The following is a 24,415-nucleotide window of genomic DNA, read 5'->3' on the forward strand; positions in this document are numbered from 1 at the left end:
TTGCTGCATGGGTTTTTAGTTCTACCTCAGCCCATGCTGAGGACTCCAGGTCATTTCCAAGCAGACAGTCCACTGGGATATTTGAGGAGACCACCACCTGTTTCAGGCCATTGACCCCTCCCCATTCTAAAGTAACCATTGCCATGGGATGTACTTTTCTCTGATTGTCAGCGTTGGTGACTGTGTAAGTTTTTCCAGTCAGGTATTGGCCAGGGGAAACCAGTTTCTCTGTCACCATGGTGACACTGGCACCTGTATCCCTCAGGCCCTCTATTCTAGTCCCATTAATTAAGAGTTGCTGTCTGTATTTTTGCATGTTAGGCGGCCAGACAGCTAGTGTGGCTAAATCCACCCCACCCTCAGAAACTAGAGTAGCTTCAGTGTGGACCCTGATTTGCTCTGGGCACACTGTTGATCCCACTTGGAGACTAGCCATACCAGTGTTACCTGGATGGGAGTTTGGAGTGGAACCTTTCTTGGGACAGGCCTTGTCTCCAGTTTGGTGTCCATGCTGTTTACAGCTATGACACCAGGCCTTTTTGGGATCAAAGTTTTTACCCTTGTACCCATTGTTTTGTGAAGAGGCTCTGGGCCCACCCTCCTGTGCAGGTTTTTGGGGGCCTGTAGAAGACTCTTTACTATTTTTAGTTTTGGTTGTCTCATCACCCTTCCCCTGGGGAGTCTTTGTGACCCCTTTCTTTTGGTCACCCCCTGTTGAAGTCTTGGACACCCTTGTCTTGACCCAATGGTCCGCCTTCTTTCCCAATTCTTGGGGAGAAATTGGTCCTAGGTCTACCAGATGCTGATGCAGTTTATCATTGAAACAATTACTCAATAGGTGTTCTTTCACAAATAAATTGTACAGCCCATCATAATTACTTACACCACTGCCTTGAATCCAACCATCTAGTGTTTTCACTGAGTAGTCAACAAAGTCAACCCAGGTCTGGCTCGAGGATTTTTGAGCCCCCCTGAACCTAATCCTGTACTCCTCAGTGGAGAATCCAAAGCCCTCAATCAGGGTACCCTTCATGAGGTCATAAGATTCTGCATCTTTTCCAGAGAGTGTGAGGAGTCTATCCCTACACTTTCCAGTGAACATTTCCCAAAGGAGAGCACCCCAGTGAGATCTGTTCACTTTTCTGGTTACACAAGCCCTCTCAAAAGCTGTGAACCATTTGGTGATGTCATCACCATCTTCATATTTTGTCACAATCCCTTTGGGGATTTTTAACATGTCAGGAGAATCTCTGACCCTATTTATATTGCTGCCACCATTGATGGGTCCTAGGCCCATCTCTTGTCTTTCCCTTTCTATGGCTAGGAGCTGTCTCTCTAAAGCCAATCTTTTGGCCATCCTGGCTAACAGGAGGTCATCTTCACTGAGAGCATCCTCAGTGATTTCAGAAATGTGGGACCCTCCTGTGAGGGACTCACTATTTCTGACTAACACAGTTGGAGACAGGACTTGAGGGGTCCTGTTCTCCCTATTTAGGACTGGAGGAGGGACATTGGCCTCCAAGTCACTAATTTCTTCCTCTGTGATGTCATCATCAGAGGGGTTGGCTTTTTCAAACTCTGCCAACAGCTCCTGGAGCTGAATTTTGGTAGGTCTGGAGCCAATGGTTATTTTTTTGATATTACAGAGAGACCTTAGCTCCCTCATCTTAAGATGGAGGTAAGGTGTGGTGTCGAGTTCCACCACATTCATCTCTGTATCAGACATTATTTTGCTAAAAGTTGGAAGACTTTTTAAAGAATCTAAAACTGTTTCTAGAATCTAATTTCAAACTTTTAACAAACTTTTTAAACTCTAAAAGACAATGCTAAACAGGGACTTAACACACAAGGCCCTAGCAGGACTTTTAAGAATTTAGAAAAATTTCAAATTGCAAAAATGAGTTTCTAATGACAATTTTGGAATTTGTTGTGTGATCAGGTATTGGCTGAGTAGTCCAGCAAATGCAAAGGCTTGTACCCCACCGCTGATCCACCAATGTAGGAAGTTGGCTCTGTATGTGCTATTTCAAAGTAAGGAATAGCATGCACAGAGTCCAAGGGTTCCCCTTAGAGGTAAAATAGTGGTAAAAAGAGATAATACTAATGCTCTATTTTGTGGTAGTGTGGTCGAGCAGTAGGCTTATCCAAGGAGTAGTGTTAAGCATTTGTTGTACATACACATAGACAATAAATGAGGTACACACACTCAGAGACAAATCCAGCCAATAGGTTTTTATATAGAAAAATATCTTTTCTTAGTTTATTTTAAGAACCACAGGTTCAAATTCTACATGTAATATCTCATTCGAAAGGTATTGCAGGTAAGTACTTCAGGAACTTCAAATCATCAAAATTGCATGTATACTTTTCAAGTTATTCACAAATAGCTGTTTTAAAAGTGGACACTTAGTGCAATTTTCACAGTTCCTAGGGGAGGTAAGTATTTGTTAGGTTAACCAGGTAAGTAAGACACTTACAGGGCTTAGTTCTTGGTCCAAGGTAGCCCACCGTTGGGGGTTCAGAGCAACCCCAAAGTCACCACACCAGCAGCTCAGGGCCGGTCAGGTGCAGAGTTCAAAGTGGTGCCCAAAACACATAGGCTAGAATGGAGAGAAGGGGGTGCCCCGGTTCCGGTCTGCTTGCAGGTAAGTACCCGCGTCTTCGGAGGGCAGACCAGGGGGGTTTTGTAGGGCACCGGGGGGGACACAAGCCCACACAGAAATTTCACCCTCAGCAGCGCGGGGGCGGCCGGGTGCAGTGTAGAAACAGGCGTCGGGTTCGCAATGTTAGTCTATGAGAGATCTCGGGATCTCTTCAGCGCTGCAGGCAGGCAAGGGGGGGATTCCTCGGGGAAACCTCCACTTGGGCAAGGGAGAGGGACTCCTGGGGGTCACTTCTCCAGTGAAAGTCCGGTCCTTCAGGTCCTGGGGGCTGCGGGTGCAGGGTCTCTCCCAGGCGTCGGGACTTTGGATTCAAAGAGTCGCGGTCAGGGGAAGCCTCGGGATTCCCTCTGCAGGCGGCGCTGTGGGGGCTCAGGGGGGACAGGTTTTGGTACTCACAGTATCAGAGTAGTCCTGGGGTCCCTCCTGAGGTGTCGGATCTCCACCAGCCGAGTCGGGGTCGCCGGGTGCAGTGTTGCAAGTCTCACGCTTCTTGCGGGGAGCTTGCAGGGTTCTTTCAAGGCTGCTGGAAACAAAGTTGCAGCCTTTCTTGGAGCAGGTCCGCTGTCCTCGGGAGTTTCTTGTCTTTTCGAAGCAGGGGCAGTCCTCAGAGGATGTCGAGGTCGCTGGTCCCTTTGGAAGGCGTCGCTGGAGCAGGATCTTTGGAAGGCAGGAGACAGGCCGGTGAGTTTCTGGAGCCAAGGCAGTTGTCGTCTTCTGGTCTTCCTCTGCAGGGGTTTTCAGCTAGGCAGTCCTTCTTCTTGTAGTTGCAGGAATCTAATTTTCTAGGGTTCAGGGTAGCCCTTAAATACTAAATTTAAGGGCGTGTTTAGGTCTGGGGGGTTAGTAGCCAATGGCTACTAGCCCTGAGGGTGGGTACACCCTCTTTGTGCCTCCTCCCAAGGGGAGGGGGTCACAATCCTAACCCTATTGGGGGAATCCTCCATCTGCAAGATGGAGGATTTCTAAAAGTTAGAGTCACTTCAGCTCAGGACACCTTAGGGGCTGTCCTGACTGGCCAGTGACTCCTCCTTGTTGCTTTCTTTGTTCCCTCCAGCCTTGCCGCCAAAAGTGGAGGCCGTGGCCGGAGGGGGCGGGCAACTCCACTAAGCTGGAGTGCCCTGCTGGGCTGTGACAAAGGGGTGAGCCTTTGAGGCTCACCGCCAGGTGTCACAGCTCCTGCCTGGGGGAGGTGTTAGCATCTCCACCCAGTGCAGGCTTTGTTACTGGCCTCAGAGTGACAAAGGCACTCTCCCCATGGGGCCAGCAACATGTCTCTGGTGTGGCAGGCTGCTGGAACTAGTCAGCCTACCCAGACAGTCGGTTAAGTTTCAGGGGGCACCTCTAAGGTGCCCTCTGTGGTGTATTTTACAATAAAATGTACACTGGCATCAGTGTGCATTTATTGTGCTGAGAAGTTTGATACCAAACTTCCCAGTTTTCAGTGTAGCCATTATGGTGCTGTGGAGTTCGTGTTTGACAGACTCCCAGACCATATACTCTTATGGCTACCCTGCACTTACAGTGTCTAAGGTTTTGTTTAGACACTGTAGGGGTACCATGCTCATGCACTGGTACCCTCACCTATGGTATAGTGCACCCTGCCTTAGGGCTGTAAGGCCTGCTAGAGGGGTGTCTTACCTATACTGCATAGGCAGTGAGAGGCTGGCATGGCACCCTGAGGGGAGTGCCATGTCGACTTACTTGTTTTGTCCTCACTCGCACACACAAGCTGGCAAGCAGTGTGTCTGTGCTGAGTGAGAGGTCTCCAGGGTGGCATAAGACATGCTGCAGCCCTTAGAGACCTTCCTTGGCATCAGGGCCCTTGGTACTAGAAGTACCAGTTACAAGGGACTTATCTGGATGCCAGGGTCTGCCAATTGTGGATACAAAAGTACAGGTTTAGGGAAAGAACACTGGTGCTGGGGCCTGGTTAGCAGGCCTCAGCACACTTTCAATTGTAAACATAGCATCAGCAAAGGCAAAAAGTCAGGGGGCAACCATGCCAAGGAGACATTTCCTTACAGTGCCAAGCTGTGGATTTTGTCCTCTAGCTCAGCCGACACCTATGGAAACCTAGCAAACCTGTGCATTTTTTAAAAGTAGATGCCATGGGGAACCCAGGATGGGGTAACTTGTGACGCTCTCACTAGGTTCTGTTACCCAGCATCCTTAGCAAACCTCAAAATTTGGCCAAAAAAAAACACCTTTTCCTCACATTTCGGTGCTGCAAAGTTCTGGAATCTGAGGGGAGCCACAAATGTCCTTATACCCAGCATTCCCCCAGGTCTCCCGATAAAAATGGTACCTCACTTGTGTGGGTAAGCCTAGTACCCCGGACAGGAAATGCTGCAAAACACTACGTGGACACATCAGAATGATCAAATGCGAAACTACCTGTTTTTGTGAGGGGCACCTGCGTTTTTGGTCCTTGGCTCAGCAGCCATCTAGGGAAACCTACCAAACCCAGACATTATGGAAGGTTCTATCATAAACATGTGGGGAAAATGTGTAATTTCAAGCAAAGTTGGAGGTTTGCAGGGCATCGTGGGTAAGAAAATGGTGCTGGATGCACGTGAAGCACATCACCATGGACTCACCCAGATGTTTAGTTTTCAGATGTGTCTATGTCTCGTAGATTTTTCTACATGGCAGCGTCCCAAAGTACAAAAAGTGCAGCCCTCACCATTCCAAGTGGGATGATTTTGAGAGTTAGACCAGCTCTCATGGCCCAAATGTAAAACCAAACCCCAAAATAATCAAATGTCCTCTTGCTTGCCATTGGGATCAGATCTTTTAGTGTATGGGGGGGACATGAAAGACTGTTACCCCCTTCAGTTGGGGTGGGGGCATAACCATGCCTATACTGGTTGGTAGCCAACACCCCACTATTTTTTTTTATTCCCTGGCATCTATGAGGCTTTTTGCTCCCCGCAAGGATTGGATCAGGGTAATTGCCCCTTCTGCCCACCTGGTGAGCAGAACAACTTTGTCCCCATTTATTTTGGGACAAAACATTCTTCCCTGGTGTCTAGTGGGCTTTCTGTCCCACTTGGGGCAGATGGGCCTTACAAAAATAGGGGGGCTGAAATGGCCAACAGTAATGTGCCCCCATGGGGAGGCCAAGGGGCTACCCCCTCAAACAAAACACACACACCAATCCCTGGTGCCTAAGAGGTTTCGGCCCCCCTGGGGACAGATCGGCCTAATGGAAATAGGCCGATCTGCTCCCAAGGGGGGCAGAAATGGCCTAAAATAAATTTGCCCCGCAGGCTGAGGGCTAGCTCCCCATCTGTAAAAAATAAAAATCCCTGGTGCCTAGTGGTTCTTGCCCCCTTGGGGCAAATATGCCTAATTAAAATAGACCGATCTGTCCCCAAGGGTGGCAGAAATGGCTTAAATGGCCTAAAATAAATTTGCCCCGAGGGGAGCGACACTTGCCTAAGGGATAGCTCCCCTGGCGTGAAATAGGCACAAAAACAAATCCCTTATAGTTAATGGTTTTTGCCCCCCTTGGGGACAGATTGGCCTAATTAAAAAATTGCCCCCAGGGGAGTGACCCTTGTCCAAGGGGTCACTCCCCTTCATTACTAATTAAAAAAACCTCCCTGATTTCTAGTGGGCATTTCTGCAGCCCTGCAGAAATTCTCAGAAAGACATGAAAGGAAAAGAAAGGCCTTTCCTTTCCTTTCATGTCTCTCTGGCCGCCCTCTCCCTAATCAGAAGAGAAATGCAAGCATTTCTCTTCCAATCACGCTGGAAGCTCACCTCTGATGAGGCCAGCGAGTGAACGTGTGCTGGCATCATCAGACGTCACTGGGGGGTAGGTTGGGGTGGAAGGGGAAGTGATTCATCTTCAATCCCTGCCCCGGGGAGGAGGGTGGGAGGCCCTCAGTGGGAGTGCTAGAGCTTCCCCCGAGGGCCGGTACCAGGACATAATGGTTACGTCCGTGGCACCCCAGCACTGTGCCACCAGACGTAACCATTATGTCCGTGGTGTTCAAAGGGTTAAACAGCTGTAGATAGGCCCAAGATCAGTACTCAAATTTGCATGTTTTCAGATAAGTTCATTGATTTATCATCTGTGGGTATTGATAACACATCCCAGCTTTGATAATTTTTCTTACAAGGGGACTCGTTTTAGGCCAATTAACCTTTTGACCCTGATTGGAGACTCCTCAGGATGAGATATCTATTTAACATCCCAACTGATAGATCAATAATCAAATCAATATCCGCAATATCTAATCAATGACGCTAATCATTCAAATTTAATAAGAATGGAACACACCATGACCTTTCGGCCATTGAATGACCACACAAATCTAGTTGATTTTGGATATTTATTCCCTATTAGTTACAACCTACTAGCATATTCATTAGTCTCAATACCAATAAGCACATCAACAAAACTACAATATGGCAACTGGAATAAGACTTTATCAATGCAAAGATCATGAACATTAGAACAAAACACGAAGTCAACATGAATCAAACTTTAGCAAAGTATTATTAGTACATTATTCAACAAAGCAAAGATTCAGACATTTGTCTATTTGCACCCGATTTTGGTGAACTCCTTAACTAACCTCAAAATAGCATCCGCATGTTGGGCTTCATGCAAAACAATTTAGTAACAAGAATTTAGAAATCATCTAACTATAGCCTCTGTCAAAAGAGCAGTTGGTACCTAGAAAGAAAAGGCAAACAGACAATGGGGTGGCATACAGTGTCAGTCTTCGTCCTCAGGACAGCAGTCGATTCACCATCAGCCAGGATAAGCAAGGTAAGGCTCAGCAAGGTATAGCAAAGGGCTCTTCCTTCATAAGGAGGAGAAGTGCAAGTCAGGCAAGGGGTACGGCGGGGATGGTTAAGAGTAAAAGACAAAGTCTTTCAGAAGAGCAAAGATGGCAAGGTAACGGGTCTGTGGAATGTCCAGTAATGGCCGATTTCTCCTTGTGTCAAGTCGTTAAATTAAAATTGTTGAACAAGTCTCTAATTTCCCATTGGGCTATATTTCGTGCATCGTTATCTTTGTCCAATAATCCGTTGCTCACCTTACTAGAATTTTCACCTAAAACAGTTCTCATGCAGTTTATTGGCTCCTGTGATTGACGTCTTCAACGGGTAGTATGTCAGGTAGGTAAAGTTACACTAGTCACTCCAGTCAGTAGTTCCATTGTCTTCCCTTGGTTTAGGTGACCTTGTACCTGTTGCGAATTATACTGTTGCATTGGGCAAGAATGTCTCCTTGAACAACTCGGGTCTCATGAGAAAGAATTTACTACAGTTACACACACATCTCTCTAGCTTCTGGAAAAGTACAGGTTCATGTCCTTCAGGAAAACAGCACATTGCACATTAGAAAACACGGTTAATATGAGAACAAGCAGCTAGGCCCGAACCCTTGCTAACTTAGGCCTAGTGAGAAATTTAGCAAAACCTTAATACATAACTCTTAATGCTAATACAAAATCATACATGAATACATTATTAATTCATTATTAGTCAGTTTCATTAGTCATCATATACATTGGGGGCCACACCCCATAGGCACATTTCAAACGCGTGCATTAGTATTATTCTAACACATTTTCTATGCAGCTTCATCATACATTAATTTGCAAGCTTCTCACGTTAATATTGATTATAGAAGGTCACACTCCAACAGTATTCATATCATTGAACCTGTCAGGCAATCAAGCATGAGTGCACATTTATTGGTTAAAAAACATGGACATATACTAGTTTCAGCTTCCTTTCTTCACAATATCAACATGGATACATACTGGTAAAATTGGCAGAAAATAAATAATAGGAAATACTGACAGAAATGTCCAAAAATTAATCCCATAAAACTGTGAGCCCTAATCATGGATGAATCTACCACAGTGGTTCCCAACCTTTTGACTTCTGTGGACCCCCACTTTGTCATTACTGGAACCCGGGGACCCCCACTCAATCATTATTGGAATCTGGGGACCCCCTGACTGAGTCATTACTGAAAGCTGGGGACGTAATCTGTAAATATTATTTAATTTTCCAAGCAGTTGCGGACCCCCAGAGGAGGCTTTGTGGACCCCCGGGGTCCCCGGACCACAGGTTGGAAACCACTGATCTACCATACTCCAAAGCAGCACCTTCATAATAAGCATTAAGGGGTTACAAATTACACATTAGTAAACCTACATGTGTAAGTTTACTCTTACACCTTTGAATAACTTTACTATTTTTGGCTAGTCACTATTTACAAGCGTATACCGCCTCAAAAGTGTAGACTTACAGGTTTCACTCCCGAAACAGAGAGTACAGTCAAGAAAAAAGTAATATACAACCATGAAGTTACTACTAGTAGTGACTTTACAATCTTATTTTGCGATCTGCATACTTGAGGGAGACCTCCGCAATCAGGGTGGCAATCTTCCTATGATACGGTATTGGGAAATGTTTATATTTAATCAAGTTTAAAACAATAATTAAAATATGTTTATGTTAAATGTTAATGTTAGTTACATTTATATATTTATTTAAAAAAATTGTAGAGTTTAAAAAAAATGCTGCAACAGTATGAATATATGTTGAATTATATATTTTTTATTTGTGTATTTTAAATTACATTTGTTTAAAAGATTAATTTAAAAAAAATCCACCCAGAGTATTTTATTTTTATTATGTATTGAGAGTTACTAAAGGTTGCGCATAAACTAATTTTAATTATTTATTTTCAATTGACTTTACATTTATTTTAAATTTAAAAAAGGCAATTAAGATAGTTTAAAAATAAAATATGTATACATAATTAGTGATTATTTTTTACATAAAAATACAATTCTGTATATTTTTAGAAAGTTTACATAAATCAATTTATTTTAACATTATTTCTTATGCAGGTCAATTTAATTCCCTACCTTCATTATTTTCTATGATAAACTAGAGGTTGGCTATGTGTGGTGTTAGGTCTGAGCTGGAGTACATTTACTACTGGTTTGAGACCTTTTTGGCTGCGCTCCACTCCTCCCTCCTCCCAGGGCCCAGCTCCGCACCTCCCTGCACATTCTGGCTGAGCCAGCAGCTGAAAAATAAAACAATATTAAAATAACTTTTTAATTTTTAGTTGCTGGCTCAGCCATTGGGGCGACGCTCCTTCGCCATTGCGAAGAAGCCGCCCCTGCAACTAGCAAACACCAATGTTTGTGTAAGGATCTCATTAATTTGTGGCTTAAAGTTTTTAAGAAGTGTTAATAACCTAACTAGATTTTCATCCTGTTTAAATGCACTTGGAGACTGGAATTTTTTTTTTTATCTTTGATTTCCAGATAGAGTAGTTTAGGAAACTTCCTTTCCTAAATAGCACGATGCATGATTTAAGTTTCAGAGCTGGTGTAAGTACTAGAACCATTTCTCCTTTTCAAAATGAAGTTCACGGCGCCAGCAGCCCAGTCTGTAAAATGGTGCTTACTTTTTAGAATGAAAATGTTATTGATTAAACATGTATGCAGATACAATTAAACATGCTAATTATTAGAAATACAAGCCACAAACCTGCACAAAGCTAGTCAAGACAAACACCCCATAATTACACCCTTAACAAATCTGATCATACCATATGAGAATCCATATAGTGATACGCCTTAACAATAACGTTATGTGTCCAATAATTATATTTTAAATTCCAACATGAGTATTCATAATCATGTCTTCAAATGATCCAATAACTGTAAAACTGAAGGAAATCGCTTTTATTTTGTCGAACTTGCCCAATCTCGCTGTAAACAACATTTATTCCATGAAGCCTTCTTGGTCCCGGGGTTTCTGTCAATAGATCCACATCCATTGCCGATATGGGTTCTCAGTGTCAAATTACCCGTTTCTGAGCAATCATCACACTTCTTGGTACAAGAAAGGCCCTGGCATTGCCTGCCACCGTCAAGTCTTACGTGTTAGACATTATTTTTGCAGAACCATGCTTATTTAATCAAAAGTATTTTGAAAGAAATAAGACAACTGATCACAATTCCAAAGTATGTTTAAAATCTCCAACTTATTTTCTATACATGTATATACATGTGCTCTTTCTATACATTTAAACCTTCCTCCGCATCCTGCAGCGGTACAAATTTAGAATAAATCATACTTCTCAACAGTTCACAAAATTCTTCTTCTGATTCATCCTTTCTACTACAACTTTCTGTTAATCTATATATAGGGGGGGTCTGGATATTTTAAATTGAGCAACCCCTTTAATTCCTAGCCTGACCATTACTTGGTACCAAAACCCCCTCCCTATTTTCAAAACCTCACATGAGCGTGGGCGCTTATGTGCCACAATGCATTTTTATGCTGCCCTCACAAGCCTTTATAATGCATAGTAAGTAGGCGCTCCATTTTGAGCTGTGATGCACTTCTCGAGCACTCGTGCAAAACATTTCTAAACCTACTCCTTAACTTGGACTGACAAGCAAGAGGTATAGGTTTAGGGGAGAATTCCTTATTTTCCATTCAAAATGGACTCTCAGTATTCTCGGTTCTAACTGCAGTTGAAGTCCGTGATTGCTGAAGACTGAAGTTTCAGGCAATTGTGTTTCCTATCGACCCCCTCCCCGCTTCAATAAAAACAATGAAAAACTTACTCTTGTGGTTTAGAGTACCCACATTTCTCCTTCATATGTGATGATCTAAATAAATACATTCGTTTTAGAAGCATTTACATGTTTATAGAATTTGTATTTCCAAACCAACACTGACAAAGCTCTTCCCAACCCTCCACGAAAAAGTTTTTTTTTTCTAAAATCGGTTGCTTGTTAATCCAGACAGCCTCACTCGAATTTTTTGGAGCCCACTAAAATGCCAAGAAATCTATCATTGAGTTCAAACAGTCCTAAGAAATTCCTATTATTTCAACCTTCTCACATCGACTTTTTATCTTGACAATTTTCAAGCTGATCCTGACAATTTTCCAAATGCCCTAGCAACACATAGCTTCAAATACACACACATATATTTTAATAATAATCAGACATAATTAAGCATGGTATTTTCAAGCAATCTTTGGCTGTGACATAGGTGTTACACTTGCCAGATGTGTTGATCCAGTCCTGTTTTTATTTATTTCTGGTACTTACAATATAGCGTTTTCCATAGTACGTCCAGGCCAATGTGTACCAGAATAAAAAGACCAACGCGGATTTATACGAGGTTGGTTCCTATCTGGAGTGAAGGAATGGGCAAATCATGAGGGACAGGAATGCAATCTGAGCCTTTGCCAATGGCTGAGACTTGCGAGCATTCCACCCAACACCTTTTGTGACTTAACAATAATATAAAGTTTAAATTAGTTACTCTCTTTCGGTACTTCTTTTATAAATATTACATGTTTAATTTAAAGAACCATAAAATATATTGTTTGTTTGCATATGTTGGATTCAGGATCTTGTTCAGTTTCCTGTACTATGTCAAAACGTTCATCAAGCAGTCAGAACAGGCTTCCGTTGTCATTGACCTCTTCCATTTTGATGTGTACTTGCAGGCATCAAAGGAATGCCTGGAGTCCCCGGTCAGCCTGGATATCCTGGTTTGCCTGGAATACCTAATACTGTTGAAGGTGAAAAGGGTGATATTGGCCTTCCTGGAGTACCTGGCCAAACGGGCTCTCCTGGTCAGTTTGGACCACCTGGAATGAGAGGATTCCCCGGGTTTTTAGGAGACAAGGTATGTATTTAATAAAGTGATAATTTTCGGCTAGAACAAAAACACAGTTGTTTTCTGTTGACCTCACAGTTGGCCGATATTACAGACAACTGGGCACGGCCTTGTCCATTTCTTCACAAAAACAGTAATGCCACTGTTGCCATACCTCTCTTCACCACTTTCAATATTCTCTGAAACATGCCCAGATTCTATAATTATTGTGAAATAAATATGCCTACACTTATTAACCTGTACAAGTTCACCATGTAGCAAGACTCTGATTGGATCCGGTTGTCCAGGTTAAAATATGGCTTTAATGGTGTTCCTGAATATTGAGTAGGGAATATCCTTATACCTTATTGTAGCCATAATATCAAGTACAAAAATATTGACAGGGAGGTATAGATTTTCTTGACCTTACTCCACTTCTTTGTATCATGGCATCATGACTGTACATATATATATATATATATATATATATATATATATATATATATATATATATATATATACCAGCAAAGTTTGGGAGCACTCACGGGTAAGTTTGATTACACCCACAGACGTATTTCAGCAAACACTGCCTTCTTCAATGTGATTGGCGAACACTCGATCTCACACTTCACTTTCCTTTATTTGAAAAGCATCATAGTCAAAGAAAATAAACTTGAATTCAAAGTGCTTACATTATTGCAACGTTAACAGTTTTGTTCAGAGTCCCAAGATTTTACCTTCTCAAATGCATTGCTTTACTTATGCGGCACAATCCCATGTATAATTTACTTTCCAGCAGAGTGCTTTTCATTCAGAATTGTCAATAATTGTCACTTCCCTCTTTCTGCTGCAACTGCCAATTTGTCAACATCAACATGATGCCCGTTTGACACAAGGTCAAGACACTACTAAATGAGGAGTTCCCAGTAATTACTCAGGGCTTCACGGGCATGATTTGACAAATTGGCAGTTGCAGCAGAATCTTTTTGGCCATGCCATATTTCCAAATCCAGATCTGTATCTCCAAGGACTGGCACATACAGACTATCTGTACTGCTATATGCAGATGATTTGATCATTCTAGATCACACCAGAATTGCCATGCAGCGAGCTCTTGATCAGCTACACCTTTAAAATGAAAATAACAAACTTGTTGTTAACGTCAAGAAGACAAAGTTTATGGCTTCTCGAAAATATAAAAGCAAAGCTGACCAGTCCTGGAGGCTTGGCCAGTTAAAAATTGGACACACAGTCAACTACAACCACTCAGGAGTATGGTTCACCAACAACAGAAACTAATTGTTTACATGTATTTTAAAGAAACATTTTATTAAAAATCTCTTTGTTTTCAATATTTTAAAATTGATTGCAATGCTTGTTTGTAGTTATATTTTTACCTTGTAATTTACAGTAACAATGTTTAGTAAATGACACAATAAAGATTACTTCTAAGTAATTTTATTGTCTGTCCACTTCATCTCAACATTCATCTCACACTACAAAACCGAAAATGCTTCATTTCTAGCCTGCACTCATATACGCACACAGAATGGTCCCTATTGAAACTCATGTTGGTGTCTTCTGGATACCACGTCAAACACCTCGTCTCCACACGGTCGTCACTGGTCAGCACTGTGATGCGATTGGGTCAATTTTGAATCTCAGGGCACAACTGCTTATAACGTGTAGGTCCGGTTACAGTACAGAAATGCATAAGCTGGGCCATAAAATAATATATTAATCATACACATCAAGTAAGAATACAGCAGTGAACTCAACAAAGTTCTAGTGAGAATCAAACCAAGATTCACCTTGTAAGAGTGGGGAAAGGGTCTCCTCCCAACACAGAGAAATCATGCTCTTCTACAGTGTTTTAGACAAAAGCTTCATACAGTTACTGTATCTGTACATAGTTTGCATGCCCTTAATGGATAGAAGACAAGAGAAGGAGCAGCAGTTGCAACAGAATACAGTTGAGGATTTCTCACCATTCTCCTACGTGACATTCTTGTATGCACCACATCTGTTCCCAGCACATGGAATGTTACATAGAATTTTATTCGGTGTGGGACAGTCGCTCTGTCCTTGAGAAAGTACACTCTTTTTACTTAGCTATTGAAAATCACCCTCTCATCTGGTGAAGCCTAAGAATCTGTTATTATGACTAAGATTGAAACAGCAGCTTGAGTCACATGTTAGAATGCAATGTCACATTGAAAATGGATGACAAGGCCTAAGTTAGCCTTAATTTAACTCAATCCTAAATTCTTACACTGTAAGAACAGATTTTTAAACAATCTGCTCATACAGTATTGTTAGAAATGGGGTCTTTAGTTGACAGTCCGGTTACCCCCTGTCCAAGCAAGGATCCTCACTCTAGTCAGGATAAATGAGAATCACACTTAGTTAATACCCGCTCACCCCCTTGGTAGCTTGGCATGAGCAGGCAGGCTTAACATCAGAAGCAATGTGTAAAGTATTTGTACCAACACACACAGTAATACAGTGAACCACCACAAAATGACACAACACAGGTTTAGAAAAATAGGTAATATTTATCTAAACAAAACAAGACCAAAACAACAAAAATCCAATATACACAAGTCAAGATAGGAATTTGCAAAAAAATAAGAGTCGTAATCCTTAGAAAACAGTGAGAATGCTGTTGTTACACAAAGTACCTGGTTAGTGTCAAAAATAAAGCCGCACAGGTGAGCGTGCGTCAGAAAAGTCAGCAATGTATCGATTCCTTTCTCGCAAGTGAGGCCGTGCTTCGTTTCCTTCTCCGGTTGGGTTGGCGATGCGTCATTTTTCTCCCTTGCGAGAGAGCAATTCATCGATTTCTGGACGGGGCACCTCGGAACCCGCGCAGAGTCGGGTTGACTGTGACACCCAGGGACGATGTGTGGAAAATCTGGTCGCACGATATCAGAAAACTGCGCGGTGTGGGGTTTGCATCATTATCAGCCTCCGGTTGCGGGTGTTTCGTGTTGTTTCTCCAGCCGCGCTGTGTCAATCTTCCAGCCGACATGCAGGCGGAGTGTTGATTTCAGCTGCGAAGCCGTCGTCGTCGTTTATCAGCCGCATTACAGAAGGTGCGCCGAAAATTTCCCTGCACAGCGGTCTGTGCGTGGATTTTCAGTTCTTGTCTGCCAACTTCACTTTTCAAGGGCCCAGGAACTGGATAGAGCACCACTTGGCAGGGCAGGAGTCTTAGCAGAGAGTCCAGATGCTGGCAGGGGAAGTCTTTGATGGCCCTGAGACTTCAACAACAGGAGGCAAGCTCAGTTCAATCCCTTGGAGATTCTTCTCAAGCAGGAATGCACAACAAAGTCCAGTCTTTGTCCCCTTTCACAGGCAGAAGCAGCAACTGCAGGATAGCCCAACAAAGCACTGTTACAGGCAGGGGCAGCACTTCTCCTCAGCTCTTCTTCTTAGCAGAAGTTACTCTTGATTCCAGAAGTGATCTGATTTTCAGGGGTTTGGGGTTTACTACTTATACTCCTTTCTGCCTTTGAAGTAGGCAAACTTCAAGGGAAAGTCTCTCTTGTTTGTAAGTTCCTGCCTTGCCCAGACCAGGCCCCAGACACACACCAGGGGGTTGGAGACTGCATTGTGTGAGGGGAGGCACAGCCCTTTCAGGTGTGAGTGACCACTCCTCCCCTCCCTCCCAGCACAGATGGCTCATGAGGATATGCAGGCTACACCACAGCTCCCTTTGTGTCACTGTCTAGAGAGAGGTGCAAACAGTCCAACTGTCAAACTGGCCCAGACAGGGAATCCAGAGCCACAGAATGGTTTAAGCAAGAAAATGCCTACTTTGTAAAAGTGGCATTTTCAAACACACAACCTAAAAACAAACTTTACTAAAAGATGTATTTTTAAATTGTGAGTTCAGAGGCCCTAAGCTGCATATTTCTATCTGCTCCCAAAGGGAATCTGCACTTTAATAATATTTAAAGGCAGCCCCCATGTTAACCTATGAAAGAGATAGGCCTTGCACAGTGAAAAACAAATTTGCCAGTATTTCACTGTCAGGACATATAAAACACATTAGTATATGTCCTACCTTAAAATACACTGCACCCTGCCCATGGGGCTACATAGGGCCTACCTTAGGGTTACCTTACATGTAAGAAAAGGTAAGGCTTAGGCCTTGCAAGTGGGTACACTTGCCAAGTAGAATTGGCAGTTTAAAACTGCACACACAGACACTGCAGTGGCAGGTCTGAGCCATGTTTACAGGGCTACTCATGTGGGTGGCACAACCAGTGCTGCAGGTCCACTAGTAGCATTTGATTTACAGGCCCTGGGCACCTCTAGTGCACTGTACTAGGGACTTACTTGTAAATGAAATATGCCAATCATTAAATGGCAATGACACATACATTTTACATAGGTGCACTTGCACCTGGGAAACAGAGGCAAAACGTTAGGGGAGACCACACCAAGGATGCCAAGTCTAACAATTATAAATCCTTAAATGGATTTATGGTAACATATGCTTTTTACAATAAGTATTTCAGGCCTACTGACTTTATTGTGACATTCCGTAATAAATAGATCAGGCCTATAGCCTTGATCATAGACATTCCACCATAACAAACTCAGTCCTGCTTTTTAATGTGTAAGTCTTTTAACATGCCAAACAGAACAATACAAGCACTTTTTTTAGTGGAAGCACACAACTTCGGCCCAATCAAATCCTGCACTCAGAAGAACTAACATGTGGGTTGAGCCTAAGCCCATCTTTTAGTAGTATTCTGAAAGTACTTTTTTTGTTGATTTCATCAGGTTAGGTGACAGCGATGCTATCAGGTTATACCTAACAAAGCCCAAATGCATTGAGCATAAACTTTAAGACATTGCAAGAAGAGAAGAAAAAACACAATTTTTATCGAGAAAGGTCTTTCTCTAGTAGCTGGATAAGAAAATGATCACGTTGGAGGCTAGGAACCCTTTCTGTGAAAGCACACAGGTTCTGACAAATCAAAAGCTGTACTCAAATGAACCAACATGTAGACAGAGCCACAGTCCCTCTCTGTAATACTCCTGAAAGCTCTTTTTTCTCACATACTGTCTGGTGACAGCTGCACTGTCAAGCCAGACCTAGCAAGGACTGGAATTGGAATATTAATTTGTCTATTTGAAGTAGTGCAACACAAAGGTGGACTGGAAGCAGTTGTAAACAATAGTTTTAACATCTACATTTTTCAAACTTTTTCAAACTAAGGGGCATATTTATACTTGTTTTGCACCGAATTTGTGTCATTTTTTTAAACGCAAATTCAGTGCAAGACTAACTCCATATTTATACTTTGGCGCTAGACCCGTTTAGCGCCAAATTTATGGAGTTAAAGTCATTTTTGGGACGTGGAAACCTAACTTGCGTCAATGAGATGCCAGGTAGGTATACCCATGCAAAAAATGACTCCATGGCCTTAGCGCCATATTTATCCCCTGTGCTAAAATCACGCACGGGGGAAGGAGGGGTCAAATAATGGTGCAAAGCTTGCTTTGCACCATTATTAAACCCATGGGTCAGGGCAGGCTTTAGGGGACCTGTGGGCCTATTTCCATGGTGGAACACCATGGAAAAAGCCCACAGGTGCCCTCCCCAGGCTCCAGGGGCACTCCCTCCCACACCAGAGGGACAGCAGGGGATGGGGGACCCCATCCCAGGTAAGTATAAGGAAGTACAGGTAAGTATTTTATTTTATTTTATTTTATTTTATTTTTTAAAGTGCCATTGGGGGACCTGGAATACCCCCCCCCCCCACATGGCACTGGGTGCAATGGCCATGCCCAGGGGACCCTGGTCCCCTGAGCTGGCCATTGGGGTGGTGGGCATGACTCCTGTCTTTTCTGAGACAGGAGTCATGTGGTATGGATGGTTTTGCGTCAGAAAATGACGCTAGGCTGTTTAGAGTCATTTTTTTTTTACTCTAACCTGCCTAACGTAATTTTTTGGTGCAAAACCCCCTTCTCCCATACCGCCACCCCCACCTGGCTAACGTCATTTTTTTTTACGCTAGCCTACCCTTTGTGCTAGCTTGCACCATTCCATAAATATGGTGCCCAGCTGGTACTCAAGAATGGCGCAAGCCGGTACAAAACTTTTTGATGCAAAACTGCTTTAGTGCAGTTTTGCACCAAAAAGTATAAATATGTTTATGAATTAAAAATAAAATCGAGACACAACTAACTATTTCTAAGATTCTCTCTAATTTGTTTTGAACTACATGGATTCAAACTAAAATCTTTGAACTTTCAACATAGATTTGATGAGATGCTCCAGTAGTGTAAGTAATGCAGAATCTGCACTCGGACCTCATTTACATGTAGTTGTTCACATAACTATCTCTGGAAACTGTTTTTCATGTACCCAAAACTAGTGTGCAGCACTCAGTCACTTAAAATGTGTGTGAAAACAGATAGTTGAATAACTCCTTAAATTGTAAAAACATATGACAATTGTTGGTTCTACAAGCTGAATTCACTTGCCTGATATGCAGGCACTGTTCTCATTACAAGCAGAGTACTTTCATGGTCCTTATAATTTTGGTATGTTTACCGTGGTCGTACTAACAGGGTGTTTTTTCTAAACTCCTACTAGGGTAGCATGGGCCGTCCAGGAATCTCAGGCCTTCCTGGTGAAACTGGAACTTTTGGAGAAACTGGTTTGTTTAATTTTGTATATATCATCTTTAAAGACATTAAAATAGTTCACCCCACCCTAGCAAAGATATCCATAAATCAGTAGAATTAAACAAAAAATAGTCCCGCTTGCATGGAGAGCTTATGACGTCACCAATTGAAGCATTTTTGGCATGACTGTTTGGCAGGGGCGTAGCTTCAGAGGGGTGTCTGGGGGGTTACACTCCCCTAATAAATGCATTTTCTGATGAAAAGTTGTGAACAGGTGGTTTCAGCTGAGCATAGTAAGGTGTCTGTAGGATTTCACCGGGGAATTTTTGCACAACCACACGCACTGTCTTCTCTGTTTTGAAAGCTCTACAACTACTGATTATTTTACAAAATATTGTGTTTCTGTCACTTAGTACTCCCACCAATCTGCATCCTCTTGCTTTCCGCTGCACCTGAAGCACCGCTCCTGCGCCCTGCTTGCCATATAATGTTTTTTAACATTATGGGGGTTATTACAACTTTGGAGGAGGTGTTAATCCGTCCCAAAAGTGACGGTAAAGTGACGGATATACCACCAGCCGTATTACGAGTCCATTATATCCTATGGAACTCGTAATACGGCTGGTGGTATATCCGTCACTTTACCGTCACTTTTGGGACGGATTAACACCTCCTCCAAAGTTGTAATAACCCCCTATGTGCCAGAATGATTGTTGGGAAATCTGAAGCTGACACTGTTACTGCCTAAACTACGCCCCTGCTGATTGACAGGAGTTGATTTCTCCCACATGAAATAAATGTTGGTACTGTCTATTTCTTGTTGCTGTAGGTGATCGAGGAGACACTATAAATTTACCCGGAGTACCAGGACTTAAAGGAGAGGCTGGCATCAGTGGCTTCTCTGGTACGTACCCTTAGAATTTAACGCACATGTCTGCTTATCATGCCGCGGTTATGCTAATTTAAACCTTAATTTAAAATCTGCTGTCATGCAGTGAAGTTGGAAAACATTTGCTAAATGAGGCGTAACTTTTTGGTGTGGGTTTCTGCCCTTTTAGGGAGAACATACTCAAACCCATCTGTGGCAAAGATCCTGCGAGCTGGGGCCCGTAGCAGCTGATGAAATATGAAAGTGGTAGGGCCTGAGATTAAACCATGATTTTGAGTAAAGTCCACTGAGGGCTTATTCGCCCAAGAAAAAACTAAAAATGGGGTAAAATTATGCATTTTCTGGTGCAATTTCTTTCTTAAATTGAGAAATAAAGCATTAGTCTTTACAGGCATTTCCAAAAGAACACTCAGGAAAATATCTCTGACAATTCCCAGTTTGCCCTCCAAGTCTGACCTTCTGACTCTCCCATGAGGGCAGGCACCAGGCAGGAGGGTGGGGTTTGGGATTTCCCCCTTTGGAAACCTTAGTAAAATGAATTATTTTACGTCCAAGTGCATGTTTGTCAGGCTGATACATTGAGAATAATGGGTGCTGATTAGATAGAGCACAATGGACAACAGAAACCTTTGCCACTAAGCGGAGTGCCTCACACAAATACCCAGCTATGGGCCACCATGAAAAATCCTCTATGTCCTCCAACTCTAGATCCACTTAGTAATACAATAATCAAATAATTGTGTTCCAGGACTTTGCATTTTGCTGCTGATAGCTCTGGATTCTCCAATTGCTAGGGGGAGGCTCTTTGATCTGGAGTCTGTGCTGTTGTTCTGTGCACATCGCAAGTGCAAGTTTATTAAAGTCCTTGATATGCAGTGGAACTAAATAAAAAAATAATCAAAATAGAGATAACCAGACTCTGGTCTATAAATGAATCATAAAACCAGGACCGGAAGGGACTGGACTTGGTTAGTGCTGCAAAGTCATACTAATGGCAGTACTTATACTTACTGTGTTAGGATGTGGCCTAAGGGCCAGAGCTGCCGACTTTGGCCAGAAGGAACTAGGGCTCAGACTTAAAAAAAGTGTCACTTCATGTCCTGAAGCGCCACTTTTTTTTGCAGCCCATGGTGCCTGCCTAACGCCATGTGTGCACCGTACTTAACATATGGCGCACAGTGGCGCAGGTTAGGGACAATAGCGTCATAATTTTTGACGCTATTGATGTACTTTGCAGGATTAGCGACAAAAATGTTGGCGCTAATCCTGCAAAGTACACAGAGTCCCATTAAAAATAATGGTGTGCCTCCTTTTAATGCCTGCTCTGTGCAGGTATTAAAAATGGCGCTAAAAATGGTGCAGTGGAATCTTATAGATTGCACTGCGACATTTTTGCAGGCCCCCTAACGGGGAAATGCCCCCCTGCATACAATATACCTCGCACAGGCAATTTCTGTCAATTTCTTATTACATTCATAGTGAATAATAATGATATTTTATTCACTATGAGTGTAATAAAAACGTGAATATGCCCTTCCATGGCAGCCGAGGTAAGTAAAAATGCTTTTAAATGCGTGTTGTGTGCGTGCTTGCTGGTGAGAGTGTGTTTATATGAGAGAGTGTATGTAAGTGTGAATTTGTGTGTATGTGTAAGTATGTGCCTGTGAGTGAAAGTGGAGGTCAAAGGGCCCAAGATGTCACTTCCACTACCCCTAGCATTTTGGGGAATTGACGTTCATGCTTAATCGTTCTGTGATTCTGGGCAAATCACTTACATTTCCCCGTGCCTAAAAAACTGATGTAATGTAGTTGGTGACCATGTAAAGCGCTCCATATACTGTCGAGTTCACGCTATGTAAAACTGCAAAAAAAAAGAAATTACTCAACCTTTGACTCCGATGACATCACACAATCTTTGGCCCAAATGAGAGGTCAGTTAAATGGTTTTTTTTCAAAACCTAAGACTGCAGTTTGTTAATAATTACTGATTGCTAACCCGGACAGACCACCAGCTCTATAAGCAAGTGAAAGCTAGCAAGGATACTTAACTTTAAAGCTCATTTGTCACATCGGATGCTGTGCTTATTTAGTAAATATGTAAGTACGAGGGCCCAAGGTCTTCCACAACATGTTTCACTACCTACAGGCCCTGCCACTGCTGCCGATTGCTAGTGCCAGCATACTTGGTCATCATCACACTTGAACAATTGTGAGATTTTTAGCAATTCTAGGTCTCCCCGACCATTAGGAAGGCCTGAAAATATTCGTTCTATATATTTTTTTTATAAACACTCGACTAGCGTCCATTACTCAAAAATGCAACTTGTGATATACTTTCATTAATGTGCTCATACACCAAGAATATAACATTATCATCACAAGCATGTTGTGAGGTGTCCTCTTTGTACAATATGAGATGTAGTGATAGGGCACACGCCCCTTTTGATTCCATTAATTAGTGCCTAATTTGTGCTGCTACTTATTTGAAAAAACACCTGCACAAATTAGGCACTGATTGGTTGAATCACGGGGAGGGGGCACCCTACTGGTACATCCTATATTGTGCTACTAGGAGGTCAAATGAGAATAACTCATAACATGCCAGAGATAAGCATGTTGTATTCTGGGTGTCTGAGCACATTAACATTGTCTGTATATACCGAATATTGCTCATACTGTATGCACACGAGCACATGCCACGTTTTGTGTGTCATGCGTAGACTACATCCCACCCAGACTAGGGATACATATCACGCCTCTCAACCCACCCTCAGGTAGGAGGCACTGTTTTGGGGGAAGAAAGTAGAAGGAAAACATGTTTGGATGAGTTGAAACTGTAACAAAAATGGTCTGGCATTTAACATGTTCTGCACCGCTTTGACTGTATAGTTAAGTAAAGAATTCAGCATGTTTACAATGGTGGGTGTTTCCATCAAGCTTAGGGCCTCATTTACTAGGAAATGACGCAGCGTGACGCTGCAACTTAGCTTGTTGCAACCCCGCTTGCTGCGCTGCATCATTTTGAAAGTGCAGGGATCTGTCGTATTTACAGAAATACAACGCATCCCTGTACTTTCCTCAGTGCTGGCACACAAACTGCTGCCTAGTGCCAAGGCAGGGATCCTTGCGCCATGGTGCAAGGGTACCTGCGTTGCAAGGATGATTGTTTATGCAAGGAAGGGACACCTTTCTGCACAAAAACAATCATTATTTATGTTTTCCTCTTTCTATGTGTGCTGCCAAATAATACTATTTCTCCCCATTTCTCCACTTTAATGCCACCCCTGACATGGTGTAGGGATCTGATGCATTCCTAAGCTGGTAAATCTGGGATTGCATCAGATTTCTTCAGGTTCCATGGGTGCTGCGTGGGAGTACCCACAGCAACACCCATAGAACGTCCCTTTCACGCAGAGTTATACATGAAAGGGGACCACATTTACAAGGCCATGAAAAGCCACGAAAGGTGGCTTTGCGTCGCCTTGTGAATATGGGCCGCACACTGCGCCACCATAGTGTCACAAAATGACGCTCCAGTGATGCAGTGTCCCGCTAGGGCCTTGTAAATGAGGCCCTCAGAGTAAGGTGATCCTCACTCTGGATGTAGGGAATTAGAAATCTATTGAATGTTACCGAGCCAACGATGTTCTGTTTGTCAGCTTTGAAGTATTCCAGCAAACCTTTTGCTTCATGGTGAGCAGATGGGTTAATATTTATCATACTGACCTATGATGCCCCGAGTCTCACCTACCAGTTTCAGTCCATTGTTGGGCCTCCAGTGGGATGGCGCCCGGAGTGGAGAAGCTAGACATCTCCCAAAGATACCTGGAAAGCCAGGGGAAAAGGTAAGAGTTCCCTCTTTTTTTAGGTAGGTCATGTGGTCTCTAAGTGGGCAGTGAACACACCTCATATAGTAAGTCCTAGACAGGGAAGGATAGTCAGAGTAATGAAGATTACTGGTAAGTAATTGGTGGATTGTAGCTATTATGTGCCCTTTTTCCTCACTGGTGTATATCCATATTTGTAGGGTAAGCAGTTAACACCAATAACTAAGACTTATGACTATTATATTTTACAGGGATAAATGGAATTCTTGGAGAAAAAGGAAGTGTGGGAGACATAGGATATCCTGGAATTGAAGGAATGAAAGGGTCTCGTGGTCCACCAGGTGAAATCGGTCCGACAGGTAAGACAGTTTTGGCCTATTCTGAAGTTTCAATAATACAAATTCAATTACACATTTTTTCCTAAATTGTAGCTGTTAGGATGCAATGAACCATTTGGAAATCCTTCTGAAAGTAACAATTCTGCCTATATTTTGCATTATATTTATTAGACATCAGTTTAATTTAAATTCTGAACAGTTCTGAAGATTACGACAAATAATAAGTGCCCCTGTTAGCTTTTAAAGTTGAAAGTACCCCATTTGTTGCAGATCTATGAACAAGTAGATAAACCATAGATATGTTAACAATGGAGCATGAGGAACTTAACTGATGCAAACACTGGCAGTTTGTGATTGCTCAGATATATGTACATA

At 42.7% G+C, this 24,415-nt stretch overlaps 1 protein-coding gene and 1 long non-coding RNA gene across 2 annotated transcripts in view; one reads left to right on the plus strand and one right to left on the minus strand.

Annotated features, from left to right (window-relative positions):
* COL4A2 (collagen type IV alpha 2 chain) overlaps positions 1-24,415 on the plus strand; it is a 628,472-nt gene that overhangs the window by 506,879 nt on the left and 97,178 nt on the right. Inside the window, exons 34-37 of the mRNA XM_069205111.1 lie at positions 12,187-12,368; positions 18,955-19,018; positions 19,816-19,890; positions 23,954-24,061. Of these exons, the coding sequence (XP_069061212.1) occupies positions 12,187-12,368; positions 18,955-19,018; positions 19,816-19,890; positions 23,954-24,061 (429 nt within the window). The remainder of the gene's footprint in view (positions 1-12,186; positions 12,369-18,954; positions 19,019-19,815; positions 19,891-23,953; positions 24,062-24,415) is intronic.
* LOC138250338 (uncharacterized) overlaps positions 1-24,415 on the minus strand; it is a 582,532-nt gene that overhangs the window by 446,086 nt on the left and 112,031 nt on the right. The window lies entirely within an intron of this gene.

This window comes from Pleurodeles waltl, chromosome 8, assembly GCF_031143425.1.
Source record: "Pleurodeles waltl isolate 20211129_DDA chromosome 8, aPleWal1.hap1.20221129, whole genome shotgun sequence".
Classification (NCBI taxonomy): domain Eukaryota; kingdom Metazoa; phylum Chordata; class Amphibia; order Caudata; family Salamandridae; genus Pleurodeles; species Pleurodeles waltl.